Consider the following 23,902-nt stretch of genomic DNA (forward strand, 5'->3'; position numbering starts at 1 on the left):
GTCTTGTCTGGGTGCAGTTTCATTTTTTTCGCTTTCAGCTGTTTACCACAGCAGTCAGGCAGCAGATCAAGACTAGGGATGGGCATGAACCAGGAAAGTGGAGGTTCATGGTTCGTGGCATCTCACGAACCACAAACCTTCCCATTTAACAAACTGGTTTGTGAGGTTTGCGGCACAGTAAAATGGTCCGCTGTGAGCTAGAGGCATCAAACTCGCAGTGGACCTCCCTGGGATGCCTCCCTACCTGCCCTCCAAGTTGTGTGCAGATTGGCTGTGGGGGGGGGGAGCCTAGGGTCCAGTGTGCAAAAGGGGAAGCAATGTGTTGAACGGCTCCCTTGCAAGCTAGAGGCATCAAACTCACAGCAGACCTCCCCAGGATGACCCTCTGCCTGCCCTCCAAGTTATGTGGTGATTGGCTGGGGGGAAGATCCTAGGGTCCAGAGTGCAAAAGGGAAGTGAGTTGAACGCCACCCCCCCCGTAAGCCAGAGGCATCAAACTCACAGTGCACCTCCCCACGATACCCCTCTACCTGCCTTTGAAGTTGTGTGGCGATTGGCTTTTGGAGGGGAAGATCCTAGGGTCCAATGTGCAAAAGTAGGGGAGTGTGTCAGACAGCCCCCCTGCAAGCTACAGGCATCAAATTCACAGCAGACCTCCCCAGGATGCCCCTCTACCTGCCCTCCAAGTGCAGATTGGCTGGGGGGACAACGAGTAGCAGCCTCTCAAAGCAGGTGCTCCTAGGAAAGTGTTCTCTGGGGAAATTACAGCAGCCACAGGTTGAGGAGTGTGCTGAACAGACCCCCTGCAAATTAGAGGTTTAAAGCAAATTGAAGTTTTCTGTTTAGCCACCAGAGCTCCCTATCAAGCTTTGGAGGGGCACTATTGGGGTTTCCAGGGCTGGAGAAGTCCCCCCCCCCATTGCCTGGACGATTGATTAATCAGTGCCGGCATGTCTGGCCCACGAACAGCTCCCACCACCCTCACAAACCTCTGCAAAAAGAGGCACCTGGTATTTTTGGCCACTGTGTGACAGAGTGTGGGACTAGATGGGCCATTGGCCTGATCCAACATTGGCTTCTCTTATGTTCTTATGTGGTTCATGGGAGACTCAATTGCACAAATTGAGGCTTGCAAACCATGAACCAAGCCCAGTTTGTGATGAATTTCAGTTCATAATGTAGTTTGTGCCCATCCTTAATTAAGAGCTACGCTGCATCACAAGAGGATGCTAGATTGGAGATATAACAAAAAGAATGACTTCCTAGCCTACAGAAAGCATTGTTAAGGCAAGGATGTTAACACTGCATTCTTAAGGAGAGGTACACCTTTCGAGGACATTGATCTCAAGAGATTTAGAAGACTATATCTGTTTAGGATTGCCCTGTCAGGTAGTCAGTTTATCTGAACCTTTGCCTAGTAGTTGAACTGGGGGTGGGGAAGAGTTATAAAAGCCAGTGTCTTGCCTCTTTAAATTTGAAACAGTGATCCAATACTGCTTGTGAACAGATAATGCAAAGAGGTGCAAAAAGTGTAAGTAATTATTTTCTTCTATAGTCTGTATTTACTGTATATTGATTACTATGTAATAAAAAAACTTTATATTGATACCTTTCTAATGTATAACCTCTTCTAGTTAGGGTGGTCATCCTACATTCAAGATAGTCTTCCTTTTGAGTAAATATGGTATTGATGCTGGGTAAATGGCGCTAACAGTAATGCATCACCTGTAACTCTTTATAGTACTGATTCTAAGCCTCAAATACTCAGGAAAAGTTTGTATGAAATTATTCTTTTTCCCCAGGAAGTTGGTTGAATAGCAATATTCTTTTCCTTATTAATTCTCTAAAAAGACTATAAAAATATCTCTAGAATATTGCATCATTTAAAAAACACAAAATGTATGAATACACTGTGGGTACAATCCAACAAAAGCTAGCTTGGCTGAGTACAACTAACACTTGTGGGACTTACTTTTGGGTAGTACTGTGTCTCATTCCAGTGTCACAGTGGTCTTTTGCTTGATCATGCCCACTATCTGTGAATCTTTAATAAAATTACAAAGAAGATAGTTGCTTACTTATTGCTGTTCTTCTTTCCTTTTTGAAGCAAATGTTTTCATTTTGCCCCCTTCCCATTTCTTTCAGTACCAGGTGAGAACATTGCCACTATGAAATATGGAGCCCAAGTGGTTAAAGGGGAATTGAAATCTGCTTTGTTAGATGGAGACACGCAAAACTATGATTTGGATCATGGGTTTTCCCGGCATCCCATTGATGACGACTGCCATTCTGGTATTGAAATTAAATTAGGTCAACCATCAATAATCAACCACATACGAATACTGCTCTGGGACCGTGATAGCAGGTATGTTCCAAGTCTGCTTAATTTCAGGAAAATGCTTTAGGCCAGGGAAAACTGCCATAAAGTGTTGGTATTAAAATTACTTGTGCCAAAATGCTTACTTAGAACACAAGGGTTCTGCTTTATCAGACCACTGGTCCATCTAGTCCAGAATCCTGTTTCACACAGTGGCCAGACATTTTCCTGGAAGACCAACAAACAGTGCATAGAGGCCAAAGCCTTCCTATGATGCTGCCATCTAGCACTGGTATTCAGAGGTTTACTGCCACGGTATATGGAGGTTCCCTTTACTCACCATCCCTTCCTGCTCATTTGCCATACAATTTCTGCTTTCCCCCTTCTCTCCCCCTCACAGCTTCATCCTTTCCCCTGCTTCCTTCTCTCCCTCAGCTTCCCGTCTCACCCTCTTCTCGATTTTTCTGCCCTCTCTCCATCCCTCTGCTCCAGTTTTGCTTGTTTCCCCTCATTTTCCTTTTTGGTTTGTTATGTCTGCCTGTTCATTCTTTCTCCCACTCAACTTGAGTTTCAAAATGAAACTGGCAGCCAGTGTGGATACTCTATGAAACCGCAGACAGAGAGGTTAGAGCAGTGGTGGCGAACCTATGGCACAGGTGCCAGAGGTGGCACTCAGAGCCCTCTCTGTGGGCTCATGTGCCATCGTCCCAGCCAGGCCCAGACCATCATTAAAGGGTCGAATTCTCTGCCAAATAATTTTAAGTAAATGAAAGCATTTGGGATTGCTTTCCTTACTTTCTTTGGATCATCTTAAGTTAATGTATGGGTAGTTTTTTCTAAAGTAAAACCTCAATATTCAGGTTAAATTGCTGTGTTGGCACTTTGCGATAAATAAGTGGGTTTTGGGTCGCAGTTTGGGCACTCGGTCTCTGAAAGGTTCGCCATACTGGGTTAGAGTGTCAGACTGAGCTCTGAGAGATCTAGGGTTCAGATCCCCACTCTGCAGTAGAAGCTTGCTGGGTGCCTTGGGCTGGTCTCACACTCTCAGCCTAACCTGTGTCATAGGGTTGTTGTGAGGCATAAAATCAAAGAGAGAAGAACAATGGAAGCTACCGTGGGTCCCCACTGGGGAGAAAGGTGGGGTATAAATGAAATAATAATAACATCTGTGATACTTCTCTGCATTTGCCTTCGCAGCCCAAAATACTTGCTGAGAGTTTTGTTAGGTAATCTCCCCAGATCTCAACATTGGAAAAAAAAAAATCTAGTTCATCCTCTCCTTTTAAAAACCTTAAGATTTTTCTGCAAACCTGAGAGTTACCCAAGATATACAGCGCCATCTCCCCTATCTGTGTGTGGCCCCATAACGCAAATATTTTTGATCTGTACTCTGGGTCCAAGTTTGGAATTGTTTGCCAATTTATGTAGGGCATACAGTACTTCACCTTCAGTTTAGGGAGTTCTTGGAAGTATGTATATGAAAGTTATGCATGTATACGAAAGGTATGTATGCCCCCTCCTGCATATTTGTATAATTCCTGTAACGATAATAATAAAACATACACTAGTGAGCTGGAGCAAACAACTTTCTACTGTAAGAAAGCAAGGATGCTGTAATCACAACTCTGTGCATGTATACTGAGAAGTAAATCATCCTATGTTCTATGGGTCTTACTCCCAGGAAAATTCACATTTCTAATAGGTCAGAATGATTCGTTTGTAAGATAAATCAACAGAGATTTATATGATATGATTTATTCAGATCAAGAGATGTAATAAGGGTGAGAGCTACTGAGAAAAAGCAATGGAAAAGGGATTACAACACAAAATAAACATATCACCCTTTCAGTCTCTTTTCACTGCATGCTGATGTTTAAGGCTCTGCTAAATCTCTCCTGTTTCCTTGCTGATGTTGTAGCAGAAATAACTACAGTTCATGTTTAAATTTAGACTGTGAAAGAGGAATACAAATTATTTTTTTATGACTTAGGCATGTTAAATGTCTTCATTTAATGTTCCATCATGTTTGAAGAGGGACTGCTTCATTTTATTCAGATGGTGAATTTGGCCATTAAAAAGACCTCAAAGTATTTTTATTATGTAATTATATTTCAGCTGGAGATGTACCTGTGGCAAATAATTTTTGTGGAACTGCAATCTTGGTTGCATTAAAAAGTAATACATTTTATATTGCTACTTAAATGTATAATTTGCCAAACAGTTTCTTTATGTTGTCCTATGGAGTTCATGTGACTTTAATGTGGTCAGCCTCTAGGATTAATTAAGTATATTGTGTAAAATTATCATGTTGATAATTTCCATTTTTCATATTATTTTTGCTGTCCCTAGATCTTACTCCTATTATATTGAAGTGTCTATGGATGAGCTGGACTGGATTCGTGTAATTGATCACTCCAGATATCTTTGTCGGTCATGGCAAAAACTGTATTTTCCAGCCCGGGTCTGCAGGTCAGTGCATAATGTGATTATGTTGGTGTGTTACTCCAAATGATCTATGCTGCCCCAAAAGGGTGCTGTCTCCTATTTTAGTTGGAGGAATTAGCGAAGGAGACAAAAACTTTGCAAGAGGAGAGTAATCTAGCGAGATCCTTCCACCTATGTTTTACGGGGATCTTTTCCTTTGAGAACTCTCAAATAACCAGTCCAAGGTAAAATGGAGATTGATTTTATTTGATAGAAAATAAGAAGTCTAACATACAAAAAGCACGCAAGAAGCAACACACATACAAGACCAATTAAGAAATAAAGGCATTAATGGGAAATATAGGGGGGTGTTGGGGTGATAGCTACCTATCCAGGAGTGTAGTGATCCAGGGGGAAGAGCAAGATTTCTAGTGTCCTGGGTGTGCGGTTTGGATCCAGGAAACACAGCAATGGGGCTGCACCTGTCTAGTTACAGAAAAAATGGGACCTGAAGGCATGCTAATGTGACTGCCCCATGAAACAATGAGTATGGGAATGCTGAATGGGGTTCACAAGTATGGACAAAGAGGAACAGGAGATGTTCTTGGGTGGAGTTTTGGGTGTAAAGTAAGGTTTGGGCCGGGGCTCTGGATGCTTCCTCCGGTGATTCAGAGGTCTAATGGATTGCTAATTAAACTAATCAAAAAGAAACAATGCAGCTTGGTGACCCTCCTGTTGTGTTAGGTGGGAAAGATGGAGCTGTTATTATAAAGGAAATGTGGGCAGGAAAGATGAGAGGTGGCTGATATGAATGGTGATCTAAGTTGAATGGCGTTAGCTCTAGGGTGAGGCAGGTCCATTGTTTGGCATATGCAGATGTCAGTGCATAGGGAGAGGCTGCAACTGGGTCAGACCAAGATCTCACACTTTCCAGAGTTGCCGCCTGGGCATAATTATGAGGCCTGCTTGTCTGGGATTCATCTTGTTTATACTTAGGTCAGGTCTGCCTGGTATATGAACTCCAGGGGCGCTGTAAAATGGGAGGAGGTTCTCCTCCATATTGCCTCTCAATAAAGAGAGGGGGTCTGCCTGCTTGCAGGTGGACTTCTCTTTTAATGTGGGTTTGAACTACTTTGATTTTGGTGCTTAGATTTACAGGACAATCCTATTCAGAATTACTCCGGTATAAACCAAGTGAAATAATTGGGTTAGACATGAGTAACTCTGCACAGTTAAACACCTATTTTCAAGAAATGTAGTGCCTTTTACCAGCTTTGGCTGATACGCTTAAAGTGTTTGGCTGATTCACTGAAGATGTTTGTCTGTTCCTTGAAAAGCAAGACTTATTTATTTAGGACACTTTTAACCCACTTCTCCATACAATAGGGACCCAAAGGGGCTTACAGTATACAAAATAGATAAAAGAATCATATTCCACAGATATGCAGAATATGCCAATTTTATGATTACTACTTGCCAGTAACAAACTATTTTTTAAAGCAAAGCAAGTGACATCAACTCATCCCTTGATTAAATAGTCTCTCCTGAAGCAGGCAGGCATTCACCTTCCTTCTCTCTTTCTAGAAGGCAGTTCTTTTATAGATGGAGTAGGAGGAGCAGAGAAGGTGGAAAGAGCTCTGCCCTTGATGGAACAGTCTCTTTCCAGGCAGGCAGGCAGGCAGGCAGGCACTGGAAAGATCTGGCCACAGTAATCCATGCTCTGGTTACATGATCCATATTAGATTACTGTAATTTTATGTGGGGCTGCCTTTGAAAACGGTCCGAAATGTCAGCTCATCTAAAATGCAACAGCTGGGCAATTGTCAGGGGCAGGATACAGGAATTGTATTACCCCAGGGCTGGGCTGCCTATTTGCTTCCACGCTCAATTTAAAGTGCTCGCTCTTACCTTTTAAGCCCTAAATGGCTAGGGGCCTGGGTATTTGAAGGGCTACCTCCTCCCATACTGTCTCACCTGCAAGTTAAGATTTGCCTCACAAGCCCTGCTCTCTGTGTTGTCAGATGCAGGGCTTTTTTTTCCCTTGGGGGAGCACACTGGAAGAGTTCTGGAACCTCTTCAACAAAATTCTTTTTAAAATGTTTAAAAGTTCTTGAGTTTTCAGTATACAGATTGAAAGCTTCATTTCCCTCTTGAGAGTTCTGGCACCTCTTTTTCAAAACAAACAAAAAAAGCCCTGGCCAGATGTGAGACAGGTGGCAACCAGAGCCAAGGCTTTTTCAGTAGTGGCACCTCACTTACGGAATGCTCTTCCCCTTGAGGCTTGCCTGGCACCTGAATTGCTTTCTTTTAGGCACCAGGCCAAAATATTTCTGTTCACCCAGGCTTTTTAATTAAGGGTTGGTTTTTTTAAAAAAAATGTTTTAGTCTGGAAATTTATTTTAAGCTGTGATCTGTTTTCATGATCTATGCTTTTTTTTAAAGGCTGGGCTACATATTTATGCAGGATTTTAATACTTTTTAATATTTTGTTTTTATTATTTTTATTTTGTAGAGGCAGCATAAAAGTTTCCTAAAGAAATCAATAAAATAAAAGAACTTGGATTTTGAAAAAGCAGAGCAATTTTTGAGGTAGCTAATTAATAATAATTATCTTATGGCATTGTGTATAGTGTGGCCAGGAGATTTTAAGATTGTCTGGCAGCCTTAAGTTCAAGTTAGTGTTATGTACCCTTAGTTGGTGAGCTAGACTTATTTTTTGGGCTGAGAGAGCTCTGAGAGAGCTGCAACTTGACCGAAGGTCACCCAGCTTGGCTTCATGTGGAGGAGTGCAGAATTGAACCCAGTTCTCCAGCTTAGAGTTTAGTGCTCTTAACCACTACGCCGTGCTGGCTCTCCTTTAAGGTAGCTGTGTGGTGTTGAAAGGTGAACATCATACACCAAAGTTGAAATGTGTTATAATTTTCTCTCCCCTTCCTTTCACGCCTATATCCTAACTCACAATAATGTATACCAGATATTGTTTGTTTGTAACTTCAGTTTTCTTTCAGTCCTACAGATTAAAAAAGTATGTATGTGGCTTATTTACACATTGTGAGCATTATAGAAAAGGTTCTTAATTTAGTACATTTCTTTTTATGAATATTTTGTAACTGCAATTAAGCATGAATATTGGATCTAAAATGTGGGAAATTTGAAAAGCCAAAAAGAACCATTTGGATATGTACATGATTTGTGGGCAAATGTCTAATTTATAAACCTCTCTAAAGTACCACATTTTAAAAATGACAAAAGTTAGTCCTTGTCGGAGAACCAAGTAAAAATTTAATCAGAATCACTTTGTTGTTGCCATAGAAGGTATCCATTTTTGTTATTCAGGCAGTAGCATCATAATATCCAATAAAATGTCATTTTCTCCTTCAGTAGATTTCTGACATTTAACAGAGACTCCTGTTGAGGCAATGACAGTGTGCAGGATGAACTCTGATCTGAAAAATATATTTATTTCCTCCCATGGCCACTTTGTGGGGCTCTTTTTGCCATTGGGAGGAATGGGGCATGTGTGTGTGTGTGTGTGGACACACATGTATTCATGCAGATTTCCAGAATATTTTTGCATCTTTTTCTAATTTAGACAGAAAAATAATCAGGTTTGGCAAAGTATGGAGAAGTAAAAGCTCCAGGGGATAAGCTCCAAGAGAGATTCAAGAAGTAACATTAATGTCTTTAGGGAATGCAGTTATAGCTCTTTCCTTTGAAGTCCTCATGGAGTTCAGGATTCAAGGCAACAGTGGCTTCAAAAATAATAAGTTTCTTTTTAGGGGAAAGATAAATATATTTTAAAATACTGAATGCAGTCATTTCTTGTAATTTCTTTCTCATGCATTAACATTTAAAATAAATTCTAAAGAGACAAGTTGTTCCTCATGCCGGAAGCGTAAGAGTTCAGGGGCATTTCGAGATGCAAAGGGAAGCATGGTTCTTTGTTTGATCTTTGAGGTATTGGAGAAGGGATCCACATAGATTTATTTTGTTCTGTCACCCCTTTTCTCCATTCCTACAAGGATGGGAAAGTTTCTGCAGGCCTTTTTCCTTCCCTGTTGCATTTGACTTGGAAACTACTTTTTCTGAGATACCCAGCTGAAGGTGCACTGAGGTCTGAATTGCACAAGTGGTTTTGTGGGAAGCTGTTGTAGAATGGTCCCACTTTTGTTGCCTTTTGGTTACTTGTTTGGCATATGCTGAGGTGTTTCTACAAGGACCTCTTATTCAAAATACTTTTGTAAATATTGGCAGTTGTGAGCATTTTCTGATGCTAAATTAGGTGTGAGGGGCAGGATAAGAGACAAAGCTTGTATCTCACTGAAATAACTAGTCTAATAGGAAAGGCATAGGTTAGAATCAAGACTGTTGTGCATAGTGTTCTGTTTGTACATGTGAACTTTTCAGTTCCCATCAGCAGTTTTCTGACTCTGCCTCCCCCCTCCCCCATTTCAGAGGCTCTGTTGGAGTGACACCCCTTCAAATTCAAGGAGCTATTCTCAGAAGGAAATATTATTCTGCTCTTATGCACATGTGGAAGGGCTTTCTATTTACAGAAAGGATTGTACCTTGGCAGTAGCTGTTCTTTTCCTAATATGGGGGATTCTTGCTATCACCAGCCCTCCTTGTACTGGAATTCTTTGAGCCCCCTAGTCAGTTTTTAGGGTTTGGGAGATGCAGTGCAGGGACTGCAAGAGCTCATGCAGGAAGGGACTGCAAGAAGAGCTCCTGCAGTGTTCCGTTTGTCTTGGTTTGCTTCTCTTAATTTGCAGACTGGGGTTTTGCATTAAAGAATATCAGTTTCATACAAATATTATCACACTGTCACACCAGAGGAGCTTGTTCCTCCAAATGCACACCCAATTTTAGTTAGTTCATTAATATTTAAATGTATGCCAGAAGTTCACAATAAACAAAAGACTGATTTAGTCTGCCTTATCAGTCATTCATTGCATTACTTTCACTATATTGTAACCAGTATTGCGGTCTGAAATTGGTTCTGAATAGCATTTTGAAAAATCCAAATTACCTTCTGTTGTTACTTTCTACGCATAGTGCATTTCAGCACATGGACAGAGTAAACTAAACTGTTTGCACAAGTTATATCTGTGTATGGCAGGTAACCTGCTGTTAGTCAGTGGATTAGGTCTAAAGGTGCTCATCAGTATGCAGAATCTTACTTCTGTTCATGGAAACGTTTTGTGCCTTTGAGGAACAGTGGAAGCAGCTGTTTTCTTTCCACATGCAGTTATTTGGATCCAGTTTAGTCTTATTTTTTTATATGATACTCTGCACTTCTGTGTTCCCTCCTGCATGAAGCATAGAGAAGTGGAGAGGGTTTGCTTTTCAGCTTCATAAGAATTTTGCTGTGATGTGTGACAAAACATAAAGGAACTTTGGTTCAGCACTTCTCTCTGAAGGATAAACCAAGTTTTTAAAGGCTCAGTTATTCTCTAAGTAATACTGCTTTGATTAGAAGGTCAAACTCTAGAGGATTAGTTGAGCAGCCTTTCAGCTGTATAAAATTGCCCTATTTTCAGTGTATGGCCTGTGAGCATCTGAGGCTGCAGCACTGTTAAGGTTAAGAGAGTCTGGGCTTGATTCTTGGATGGGTGACCCCATAGAGGAGTAGGATATAGGTATATCTTTTAAAACAGTTATTTCTCTACTCCTTCTAAAATCCTGTTGTTCATACAGACCTGCCCAAGTTCACTGAGTAGATATAGTCAACGTGTTCACAGTTCAATAAAGATGCTCTTGCTTGTCAAATAAGGTTAATATGTAATCATGCTGTAAAATGAAAGCTGGTTGGATGCACATCTTAACGTTTATCTGTATGTTATTCATTGGTGTGCTTAATATGTACGTCTATCCTTATTGTATGAATAGCAGTGTAACTGGAATTATTTGCTATGATTTGCTAACATTAATTGGATAAAGCTTTTGATTTAGAACAGATGGCTGAGTCAACTTGAGTGTGAATGAATAACGTCTGCCCAGTTTTGTGTATGGAAGGCAAGTTGGTAGTACCTTTACTTGCTACATTATAAAGCTACTTCAGTACTATGAAAATTGAGAGATGTACTAGAGCTTCTCAGCTAAGAACTTTGAATTTTTGCTGTAGTAATTTAACTGCCTCGATGCTTTATATAACAAAGTTGCCAAAACCCATGAATGAAACATTTGGGAAGTCCGAAAATATCACCATACTATCTCAAGCATTGAGTTTTTGCAAAAAATATTAGCAGAGAGTAACAAAATTCACTGGTAGAGACCCACAAAAAATGTTCCAGGTAGTTTTTAGGTTGACCAAAGTTGGCTGCAAAGAGAACTGTCCCAGTTTTGCTGTCATCCTTTATCAAGCTAAAAACCACTCATTCTTCTTTTTCCAGGCATTCTTGGGGCTCTGTGAATGGGACTGCTGGAATGAACCAGGCATGCCCACTTCCATGGCCTAAATAATGGAGGGTGTGTGTGTGTGTGTCAAAACACTTTCCAATCATTTTCTGGGCTCTGACAGCATGCCATCTGATGCAGTCTCAGCAGGTCAGCTCTCATGACCCTGAGGATAGCTGGAAAGGGGGAGACTGCTGGGCCCCTTACCAAACATTCTGAGGGCTCAGAGAGCGCAACCACTATATTTACCCCAGCAACCATATTCTGTCCTCCCATGATGGCAAAATGGGGATCCGGAAGGACTCGGGGGGGGGGATCTAATTTCTCCACTACTGCTGTTCTCCTCCTGCCCTCCCTCTCACAACCCCATTCTCTGCTCCCTTCTCTACAGATCCCACTTGCTGGGATTAGCACCACTGCCAAGGGAGATGTGGAGCCACTCCCTGCCAAAAGGCCTGCTTAAATTAGGCCAGAAATGCTTCCATGGGAGCCTCCATACTTCCTTTGGCCTTGCTGCTGACCAGCCAGCTCTAGTTGACCTGCCTGTCTGGGCTTGGAGAAGAAAGTGTGCCAGACATGCTTTCTGCCCCAAATCCAGCCCCCCCCCCAAACCTGGTTGGTGGGGGAGGCTTGGATAAGAAATGTACTGTTTTCTCTAAGCTCCCCCCCCCCAGGATGGGGTTGGAATTTTCTAATCCTGATCATATGGATGGCAGTAGTTTAGGGTGGGAGGCTTAGAACAGGAAATGCACCCTGTGCATACTTTCTGCTCCAAATCTCTCGCCATTTCCAGCCAGTTGACAGCAGGATGAAGGGTGGTGGGGAGAGGATATCCAGCCCAGACCTTCCCCCCATTATTTGGCCCATGGGGGAAGCTTGTAGGAAAAAGAATTTCTGCTGTAAACCTTCCAACCCCATCCCACCACCAGCCACTTCCAGGCCGGTTTCCATTGCGCTCTCGTGGCACTCAGCATCTTACTTGACTTTTTTCTAGTAATGATTTTTGCACTTGGTACGGATATCATTCTCCATTTGCAGGGATTTTAACCTCCTCCATCTTTTGTGCTTGGATTTTGTGCTGTGGAGCTGTATTTATAATTAGATATCTAGATCTTGATGTTTGTAATGAAATACTTTGTGTTATCACTCAGTGGTGCTGTTTTCAAAAAGATCTGCTTACTTTGCCTGTGTTGTGGTGGGGGTTTTTTTTGCTTCTGTTAAGTTTTTGAATCTGTAAATAGTTGTACTTATTTACTCTTTGTAATTTAATGTTGACCATTATTATTATTATACTAAAAAAGCAAAATGATAGCAAGTTATATTTAAAATGCTGCCTTGTGTAGAACATATTGTTTCTTTCTGGTTCTGTTCAGGGTTAATGTTTAGTAGCTGTGCAACCATGTTACAATGTCTAAAATTCCAGACTCACATTGATTGGGTTATATTTTCACACAACAAGCCGCCAGTGGTCAAAATAAAAGCATGGCATAATCTTCATGTTCAGATCCCTGGATTGTCTCCTGAGAAAGGAGTCCTGCACGGCTAACCTTGAATTGTTAGTAAGTATATCTGTGTGTGTCAATTTAATTGCCCTCACTAATTATAAAATACGATTGTAAGTAGGGTACAATAATGCAGTCTTCCCATTGTTACTCTGCAACCATGAAAAGTAGATTGCATAAGATTGTGAAAGATACTGTAATTTTGGGTACTTTGTTTCGAAGACCCAGCCAGATACCACTAAACAGTGAGAGAATGATGAAAACTGGAATAGTATAAATTGAATAGTTTTCTATAATTTTGTATTTTTTGTATTCTGAATTACATATCATTTGGTTTTCATATTGTCCTCTAAAAACATCCTACTTTGTTGAATGCTGAAATCCTTTTTTTTGGAGGGGAGGGTATTCTGTGTGTACTTGTGAGCCTGGAAGTCATGGTGACTTCTGGTGACCGCTAGTGAGGCTAGGATGTTTCAGAGAGGTGGCTTTAATATTACCTGCCTCTGCATCCCAGGCCTGGTATTCCTTAGAGGTCGCCCTTCCAAGTACTTCCCAGGGTCGGCCCTTCTTAGCGTCCGAGATCTGACAAGTGCTGAAGTCCTCTTGATAAGCACATGTTGTCTTTGTTTCCTTTGTAGCAAAAGAACCGTTTTCTAGTAATCTAGAAGTCTGACACATTGAGTACACAACTAGGTGAAATAGTACCTTCCTTCTAGGAAGAGATAGTGAGAAGAATCTTCCCTGTTGATATCTGTGAAATGGTAGTGGTGAGCAAGACCAGTTCTGTCCTTGCAATGCCAGTTAGCTTTTCTGCATAGTCAAGTATTAGACAGTGCTTGCCAGTGAAAATCTTTCCTATCAGACAAAGTGAACAAAACAAATATTTAATATGGATTGCTGGTGTACAACTTGATGATAGAAATGGTGACATCCAGAATAGCCCCACCCCATCTTTAAAATGAATATCATGCATCTGAGTAAGCTAATTTACGAACTAGGCAAAAGTCTCCAATAATGCTGCTGTTCTGATGTCGTTTATTTTGCATCCTTCTGGGTAAATTTTCAAACTAAGTTGTTACAGTCAGACAGCTAGTGTTAATTTGGTAGGTAATTATCCTCTCAAAGTGACAAATACGGGAAACAGATGTAAACTTGGACACATTGTCAGTTTCTTCTATAATCCACTACATTAGTTTGATTATACAAGTGAAAAATATGCCTCTTAAATTGTAAATCAACCCGTCCTCTGTACACTCAAGTTGATTTATTTCTTATGGTGTTTTTATGGTGCAACCATTCATTCCGACAAGATGGCTCAAAATTTAGTTAGGAGTTAGATTTTTACAAATAAAAATGCTGAACGTGTTAAGTTTTCCAAGCAGATGGCAAGTTGGCATATAGCCACATGGTGTCACTAAAGTGTAACTTGATTTTTCTGTGCTATTTTGGGGAGTAAGCCCTTGATATTGGCAACAAGAGTGTATTGAATCTTTATATATTTTGAGCAAGCATGGTCTTCATAGCATTGGAATACACTGGTTTGGCCTCTTTGTTCTTGAGACAAGAAAAGAAGGAATTATAAGAGAGGACTAACAGAGCAAATCAAATAAGCAGAGAGCCCTCTCTGGTATTTTGTTTTTCATGCACCTTGGAAATCCAGGGTTTTTTTTGCAAAAAGTCTGGATGGAGAGGCAAGATGCTTATGCAGACTGACCCCACCTAAAGTTTGGAAAATAGTGCTTTTTGTATAAAACTCTGGATTGCATAAGATTACCATATTCTGGCCAATTTAAGGCTACGGCTGGGAATCAAGATCTTGTCTGTCTAGCCTTTTGTATGGTTGAGCCCTGATTTGCAGTTATAATCTGCACTAACGATTTGGCTTCTTTCATGCTGAAATAAAAGAAGAATTTCTGTAGGCTGTGATCATAATCAATACAATGGATACCAGATACAGTTCAACCCCCACACTCCCCTGGACTGCTTTTTTCCTTACCATTCTTATAAGAGACCAAAGACCCTTAGAATTAGGACTGACACATAGTTAGCTTGGTGGAGAAGCAAAGCCTATTTGTGTATTGATCCCCAGACATTCTGGGCAACATGCCAGACTGTTTACCTGCTGAAAATTAATCTTCCACTATGAAAATGGAGGGCTTGCTCTACAACAATCTATGGTATTGTTGTGAAAATATTTGACTGATATTGAACTGTATATCCTACTGAACTTGGGAAAAGTGAAAGAATTCATTGATCCAGATTGGTTGTTCTCCTATATTAAGGATATAATTACTATGGTTTCTTGCTGTGACAGATTATAGTTTCCCTGAACTGTAACAGTTACCATGCGTAAGTATTGATCAATTTCCACAATTGACTGACTCATTAATCAGATTTTAAAATTGGGTTTTAAACCAAGTTTCAGTTTTGGACTTGCACCCTTCATGAAAGGGTGTTCACCTAGGATGGCCTCTTTGTAGGTTTTTACCTAGATTCCTGGATCCAAGCGGTGTATTGGTTTGTATATCCTTCTGCACTTAACACACTGATCACATTGTGTAACTGTTAAGTAGTATTAGCAGCTGCAGAGTAAATTATTTATATTAAGTGAATTATTATCTATTCACATATGCCACCTGCAGTGAGATTCTCTTTATTGATTAAAATAACTATTAGAGTGAGTGTTACTTGACAGATTTAACAATTCTCTTAAAACACATGGGTGACAAATACTGCATGAAAATATCCATATATATTTGAGGTTGAAAAAAAGCATCTCACTTCTTGAAAGCAGTGAAAAGGTTTTGAACTGCTGCAGGAACAAAAGAGGCTTCATGGGCCAGGGAGAGTTTGCAGACAGGAAACTTTGCAGATTTGCAGTAATAGGGGCTCCGCAGTTAAAAACCACACACCGTGGTTTGGACTGCACACCTTCACTGACTGGAAGACCTTTTCCATTAGTGGAAGAGCACCATTATATCCAACCCATATATGGTTATGTGAGGATCCTGGGTATCTGTGACAGCCTGGTCCTCCCTGTCCACCTCCGTGGTTCCAGCCAAAACCCCAGGGCCAGCAAAGGCGTTAACTGCACCTTGTTTCTCCTCTTCCTCTCTTCTCAGTCTGTCTTCTGCAGTCTGGAGACCAGGAGCCTCCTTTTTGGCCTGCTGCTTTGTCCTTTCTATGGGCCAGGCTTAACTGTGAGCATGCCAAACAGCCTTCCCTAACCTCCCACACCTGTTCCCCATTGGCCTGATGGCCTAGCCAGTCTGGTCCAGCTGCAGCTGCTTCTGGCAGTTCCTTAAAGGAGGTGCTCAGTGCTGTACAGGAGCTACACAGGGCCTGAACTAGCAGTGCTGGCCGTCTTGCCTTTGGTGTGGCCACAGGAGCTGTTGGCAGCCCAAAGGATGAGGCTAAGGTCATGGCTGCCTGCTGTGGCTCAAGTAAGTCCAAGAGAAGGTTCAGCCCTGGACAGGTTGACTAATGGTATAGTTGCCTCGTGCAGTGCTGTTGGTATGATCAAGTGCACAACAGTAGTTGTATCATAGCATAGCCCAGAGGTCCCCAACCTTCTAAAGCCTAAGGGCACCTTTGGAATCCTGATAGAGGGTGTTATGCACAACCACAAAATTGCTGACACAGGAGGCAGAGCCAACCACAAAAGTCAGAAAGTGGGGTTATACATAACTGTAATAGTAACAGCTCAACTTCTCAGGCAGAAGTTCTGCTTAACAGGATCCCTTTTAAAATGAACATATTGTTTAAAAATATTTTCTTGCATACACACAGCTTACCTTCAGTCATGCCTGGAAGATCCTTGTATTGTGTGGTGGTAGCTGCTGCAGGAAGCATTGTTTTATAAATCTGCTCAACCAGTCAGATCTCCAGGGGCTAGCCACAAGTCCTGCTGGGCAAAAGCCCTACCTGGTCCCGCCTATTTTCTAAAACAGTAGGCAGGCACCAGGAGAGGTGTCGGTGGGTGCCATGGCCGCCATTGACACCACATTGGGGATGCCTGATATTGCCTTTCATGCATTCCTTGGCAAACTCTGTGTACATTATATGTTGGTATTGTATCACAAAAAATGCAAATGAAGTGCTGTAAAATGCTGTGGCGCTCTCTCTTGGCACATGTGTTGGAACCGTTTGCAAATAGGATGGGGAAATCTGGCTCCTGTGCAGCCAGAAATTGCATTGTATTTCTCTTAGGAATATTCTAAATAAAAAATATACTAAATAAAACAATGGAGGAGGCATACTGCAGAGTGGAGCATATTTCTTAGATATATCCCCCATTCCTCATGTGAAATCTCATCCTGTGCAGAGCCATACTGAGATCAACTCCCTATCCTGTAAAATCAAACAGAAGTGTTGTGAAACCATAAAGACTAACAATTTATTTCAATGTAAGTTTTGCGAGTCATAGCACACTTCCTTAGATGCATTGTACTTTGAGGGCATAGTGTGGAGGTATACAGTTGGTGTTGTTCCATTGTTATGTTATCTTCCAGGTATTAGGTGTCTGTGTATGCCACGAAGCTTTCCAAATGTTATCAACTGTTTTACAGTTTTACCCTAGTCAAGAAATATGTTGGGCAAAATGATTCGTAACTGTAAAGTTTAAAAACTAATTACCAAGCTGCTTGAAGAATTAATTCACAGATTGCAAATATTAATAATTCTGCAGTATGTCACAGGTTTACAACTTTGTTATACTTTCTGTGAGGTTATAAAAGTGATTGCGCTAAAAGGCTGTCGTAACATGAGGGTCCCCCCCCCCCCTTGAGCGCTGCCTGTGTTCTCAGTAATGCTTTTGCAGCCAGAATTAGCTATGCAAATCTGTCTGCATTTTTATGGTATTTTTTTGTTTTGGATTTATCCGTAACTTTTTGGTTTATTTCAGTTTGTTTATCAGTGGCTGCCATCTGTTGAATTAATCTAATGTCACTGCATAAAGTATCCATGTATTCCGGTATTTCTAAGCAGATGATTGGTATAGTTTGTTGGTATATTTCTGAAACAAACTGTACCCCACTTAAAATCACACTTGAAGTGCAAAACAGATAATGAAACATTTCTTGGTTATTATGCATATTCATGCCATAGGTACAAAATAAAAGGAATATTGATGCACATTTTTCAGTTCATGAGCCAAGATTTTTTTCCCGAGCCAGCTGTCAACTGCCATTGGGCTTGCTTTTATCACTGGTCTTATTGAATTGGTTAGTCACATAATGCCAGGAATAAATCTGGCCTTTTATGCTTAAACTTGAGTCTCTATGGGTATTTTTGTGCAAATCTGCTCATAAACATACCTTTTGATTTAACTAATACATTCCAAATCCTTTTTTGGGTGCAGTCACATTTATTTATTTATTTATTTACGAAATTCGTATCCCCCCTTCTACCTTTACAGGGGGCCGCCAAGGTGGCTAACAATTTATAACGCACACGATAAAATACATTAAAAAATCATTAAAACAAACCCCTCTCCCAAACATACCTCATTACAACTTTAAAAAGAGTTTAAAAACAGAGTTAGAATACATATAAAAAATATATACAAAACATAAAACATTGGTTAGGAAACTGAGATCATTGAGGGAATTCCAAATCAAACAAAAAAGTCTTTACCTGCCGGTGGAAGACAGCAACAGAAGGCAGCAGACGAATCTCCCTGGGGAGAGATTTCCAAAGCTTTGGTGCCATGACCAAGAAGGGCCTCTGCCGAGTTGCCACCCCACCTAATTTCAGAAGCCTGGGGGCACCCGAAGCAGGTCCTCCAAAGATGACCATAACGATCAGGCAGATTCATATGGGATTAGGTGGTCCAAGGATGTTGGCCCCAAACAGTACAGAGCTTTGAAGGTGAGGACCAGCACCTTGAATTATGCCTGGAAACCAATTGGAAGCCAGTGTAGGTGGGCCAAGACTGGAGTGATACGGTCCTTGCGACTCACTTGAGTCTACATTCTGGCTGCAGCGTTCTGTACCAATTGAAGTTTCCAAATAGTTTTCAAGGGCAGTCCCATACAGAGTGCATTGCAGTAATCTAATCTAAATGTTACCAGGGCATGCACCTCAGTGGCCAGATTTGGGGGTGGAGCCTGGGGAGGGGGGTTTGGGAAGGGACCTCAGCAGGGTATAATGCCATAGACTCTGCCCTGCAAAGCAGTCATTTGCTCCAGGGGAATAGACCTCTATTGCCTGGAGATCAGTTGTAAGGCTAGGAGATCTCCAGGCCCCACCTGGAAGCTGGCAAACCTGCTTGCTAGTCATACAGTTGCCTTACAAGGTTAAACATACACAGTTTTAAGTTAAGAATTATGGACATGCTAACTGACATCTTCCTATTCACTGAATATACAGGCAACACATAGCTTTGTGTGTTGGGGGTCATGCTTGTGAAGGAGTTAATAAACAGAATATGGAGGTTTAGCTTTCTGCTAAGCCCTAAACTGAGTTAAGTGAAAAGGTTGCAAATGGGTTTTGCTGTTGGATTTCAGAGAGTAGGTGCTTTCTACCATGCTCCATGCAAAGTAAAGTTTGCAAATATGGTTTGTGTGTTCCTGCAAGAGGGAGTTCTCTCTCCCTCCTCCTGACCCCTTCTGTTGGTAAAGCTCCCAGATGAGGTTTGTTTGCTTCTGTTAGACTGCAGAAATAGTCTGCAAGCATTCAAGCTCAAGCTCTGGTAATTTACACATTCCCAAACCCAGAGAAAGTTCCTGCTTGCCGAATGATCAGACAAGTGGTTATGTGGAAGTCTGCATTTGGAACTACAATTTGAAGATGGCATTTAAGAGAATAATTTTCAATATGCAGTGGTGGAACGTTAAAATCCAGGCTGAATTTTTCCCAGGTTTATCACCAGTTTCTGGAGAGAAATATGAAGGTTACTGTAAAATGTGCTACAAAATGTTTGAACTCAGTAATATGGATATTAGCTATGCATAAGACTGCCAGCCCCCCCCCCGGGGGGGGAAGGGGATCCCCCACCCCTGGTTCCCACCTCCCACAGCCTATCAGCTGTCCAATGGGGAGACTTACCAGCAGTGGTGGAGGCCTAGGCTGGCAACGTGGTAACATTACTTCTGTTGTGCACTGGCACTTACATCATTGCATTGCTGGCGACATGGGATGCTCTGGTGTTGTGCAAAAACTCTGTGGTAGAAATTACTTCTACCATAGAGTTTTTGCCCAAATACCAGAATATCCCTGCATTACATGATGACAACATGATGATGTCACTTCTGGTGCATGCCAGAAGTGACATCGCCACCTTAGACCTCCACTTGCTTTCAGTAAAAGTCCCCCACTGGTTGCCAGGAGGAATCAGACAACCCTAGCGGTGCAGTCTCTTGACTGAGGCAGTGGGCTTCTCTGAGGTTGCTGTCACCCACCCACTGATAACCGGCCATTATACACCTATACCAGTGGGCCAGAATCTCTCACAGCCCGCTGATTTCTGTTGTTAAGCTGTAACCACAGATTTTAATGTTTATACTGTGTTTTAAATTTTTAATTGTATTTATTGTAACACTAGGAGCAAAGCCCATTGTAGAAACAATACAATAAACTCTAGAAAGACGTGAGACATTTCCCCCCCGGCCCCCCGCTCTCTACTCGCTCCTCAGACCCTGGGGGGGGGCATAAGTTGGTATGGGTTCCCTGACTGCAGCATGTAGAGACCCTCTGCCTGGGACATAGGGTCCCTTGTGACGTTTTTGGTTCTGAAAAAAAGTGGGAAGGAAGGGAGAAGCCCTTCCTCCCCCCTGTACTGTGTTCCCAAGTTGAATTGGGCTTAATGCTCAGTTACAGTTAGGGTTGCCACACCCCCTAGTTCAGTGGGGGTTTCCCAATTTGTAGATCCCAAGAGTGACCACCTGGCCTCCTCCCCACCTCTTCCCAACAGCATTTAAATACTGCTGGGGAGAGGCCAGGGCTGTGTGCCTGCACTCTAAGCCCCAAATTCGGGGCTCGGAGTGCAGGTGTGCGTGGCGTCCCCCCAGCTCTCCTCAGCAGCGTTTAAAGGATGTCTTTAAATGCCTCTAAGTGTCAGGAAACTAATATCGCCTCTACCAGTTTCCCTCCACCTTGAGATGAGTGGAGACGAGGAACCCGAGCTACCAGTAACTACGGCAGAGGAGGTGCCGGTTACCACTGCTCCGCCGGTGACCACCATACTGGTCACCACCCAACAAATGCTGGTGCCGCTCACAAAGATTCCATCCCCTGGTTCTCCAAGGAATTAGGCACAGACTGCTGGTGGGGTTTGTTCAAGGCCGATACCCAAGAGATGTGGATATTGACTCCAGTGCCCTGGAGTTCGAGCTGGTATGACAGACCCAAGAAGGGACCGCACTGTGGAAGTGGGGACAAGGAGGGCGGTTGGGAAGAACGACTGGCCCAACTCGAGGTGTTGCAGGTCCGGACTTCGCGTGTCCTCCAAGGAGGCTCTAATGGACATACCCAGGCTGGTGGCCCGGGTCGTCCAGGCGGAGCTGCGCCTGCAACATTCCACACTGGCCCCGCCGGCCCTGCCACCTCCACCCCCACCTCCTCCTCCTGGACCTCCAAGGGATCAGGTGCCGCAACCCCCTCCTCTGGTACCGACCCAAGAGCATTGCCCAACGGCGCTCCTGGATGCAACATTTGATGGCACCCCAGAGAAACTAGTGTTCTTTGTGGTGCAGATGGAGACGTTCATCCAGTATTGGGGCCACCTGTTCCCTACAGAGAAATGGGGAGTGGATTACATCACCTCCAAGTTGTGGGATGGAGTGGCCGATTGATACATCAGCCTGCACAATGCACAGGAGCCCAGACTACAGGAAGTAGATGAATTCATGTGCCCTAAGGGTGCAGTACAAAGACCCACTGGAGAGTGAGAAGGCATACAACTACTTGCGAACGCTGAAGCAAGATCGGAGAACGGTATGTGAGTACACTGAAGATTTTAAGCGCCACGCGGCCAGAGTCCAGGGGTGGCCGGATGGGGTGATGGCCGAACAGTGCCATCTGGGCTTACACCTCGAAATTCGTGAGACTATCCTACGGAGTGTACCCCCTGTGTCCCTGAATGCCTGGATACATGAGGCAGTGGATGCTGAAAGCCGGCTGCAAATGATTCGAATCGGCAATGCAGCCACCCAGCTGAAGGGAGGGACGGCGGTGGCCAAAGCGAAGGGATCAAAGCCCAAAGAGGGTTACGAAGGGGCCCCCTTTCCCTTCCTGACGGATGCTCTTCCCCCGGGGGGGGGGAGGTGGTGGACTGGTGTGAAAAATTACAGGCGGTGTGGCCTGTGGTGGGCAAAGCATTGGACAAGGCAAAAGCCGCCTGTAAGGCACAAGTGGGGAAAAAATGGTTGCCTGGTTGGGGGTTGCAGCCTGGGGACACTGTGTTTCCACCAAGAACATCAAGGGGTTGCAGCCAAGCAGGAAACTGGGGTGGAAATATATCGGTCCTTTCCCTGTAGTCCATACTCTGAGTGATGTGACTGTAGAACTTGCATTGCCGAAAAACCTGAGTTCTTTGCATCCTGTCTTTCACCACAGCCTTCTCCAATGGGACCCGGGGCCGAATGCTTGGAGGCCGGATTGACCGCATCTCCCTCCCCTGATGGTGGATGGTGAACCGCATTTCGAAGTCTCCCAGATTCTGGACTCTAAATTCAAAAGGGGTTGCGTATTTTACCTGGTGGAGTGGGTGGATTTCAGGCCTCAACATCGGGAGTGGGTGAAGGCCTTTGTTGTGCGTGCCCCCCAGTTCCTCTGGGATTTTCATGCTCGTTTCCCTGTGAAACCAGAGGGGGGAGGCTCTTTGGAGGGGCAGAATGTCAGCTAATGCTGCCATGGCTTGGAATGTGTAGGTCCTCACCTCCCTCCCTCCTTCCCTTGTTAGTGCACTTATCTCCCCAGGTGTCCTTGGAGCTGTAAGTGCTTCTCCCCTGCTCTTCCTGCTGGGAATCTAACAGCTATGTTCTGGCCCGCACTTGGTAGAGCTTGCTTATTGGCTTTGTAGTATCGGGGGATCTCCTTTGAAGGGGGTATATCCCAGGGGGCCCTCGCTTCTCCCGCCATTCCTGACACAGGAGTTCATGGTGTCTCAAGTACTTTCTCCCTCAATAAACTGAATCTACTGAAGACCTGGTGTTGAGTGTGATTGACTGGGAACCCTGACACTGGGGAGAGGTGGGGGCCTCCACTCCCCAATGTGATTACATCACTTCTGTGTGATATCATCACGCTGGGGACTCCCCACCCCTCCAGTAACACCCCCAGAGTCCCCTGGGAACCCTAGTTACAGTTACTTTTAGTCCAAACTATATTCCTCTCACATGGGTAGCCCCGAGAAATCAACTGAAGAGAAGATGTAGGGGCAAAAGCAGGAAAGGATTTTTTAAATAAAAAAGGAAGGCGTTTTTAGCCAGGTGAGGATGCTATGAGGAAGGTGGTTGTAAAGCTAGATTTTGGGAGGAAGAAGCTAAGAAAATGAGAGAGGATAGGCAGGCATGAAGAGTCAGCTCAAGAAGGGAAGTAGAATGGGAGGAAAAAACTGCCTTCTTTGATGAGGATGGTACAGTGATTTCAGCATCCAGTGGTTACAGAAGAGGTGGTGGTGGTGGACTTCCTGCAATTTCAGTGTTGAATGAAAGATCTGGAACAAAACCAACTTTAAAAATGGAAGACTTAGTGTGCCTTTCTTTATGTGCCTAGATCTACCTGCGTTTCAATTAGGCTTGCCAAGTCCCCCTGGGGGGCGGGGAAACCCCCGCCCCGGAGGCCCGTTTCCTGCCGCCGGCGGATCGAGCCCGGGGGGGGAACCCCCCCTGACGTGCATGTCACCCGGAAATGACGCGACCACACCAGGCACACTGGGGGCGGGGCCACGGTCTCTATGGTTTTCCCTCGGATGGTCGTGGCCCCGCCCCCAGCGTGCCCGGCGTGGTTGCGTCACTTCCGAGTGACGTGGATGCGGCACGTGTGCACGTGCTCTCCAGCCGCCAGCCGGGAGTCCCCCGCTGCGGTGAAAATAATACTTGGCAACCCTAGTTTCAATAGAGAGTCCAACTGCTGGCCAGATTTTGTGCACAGTAATGGTCTATGACCAAAAATGTGTGATCAGGCTTCCCATTAGTGGGTTTGGATTTTTGGTGAGCGAAGGGTGATATATAGCCAGGATAAATGGAAGTCCAAATGTAAGTCCACAAGGAAGAAGTGGAGGAGGATGGATACAAGATGAGGCACTGGGCCAGCAAGATGT

The 23,902-nt window shown here is 43.4% G+C and overlaps 1 protein-coding gene across 1 annotated transcript in view; it reads left to right on the forward strand.

Moving 5' to 3' along the window:
* Positions 1 to 23,902, forward strand: part of BTBD9 (BTB (POZ) domain containing 9) — a 255,390-nt gene that overhangs the window by 27,169 nt on the left and 204,319 nt on the right. The window contains 2 exon segments of the mRNA XM_015422015.1: positions 2,146 to 2,365; positions 4,667 to 4,786. Coding sequence (XP_015277501.1) covers positions 2,146 to 2,365; positions 4,667 to 4,786 — 340 coding nt within the window.

Source organism: Gekko japonicus, unplaced genomic scaffold (genome assembly GCF_001447785.1).
Source record: "Gekko japonicus isolate JY-2015 unplaced genomic scaffold, Gekko_japonicus_V1.1 scaffold960, whole genome shotgun sequence".
Taxonomy (NCBI): domain Eukaryota; kingdom Metazoa; phylum Chordata; class Lepidosauria; order Squamata; family Gekkonidae; genus Gekko; species Gekko japonicus.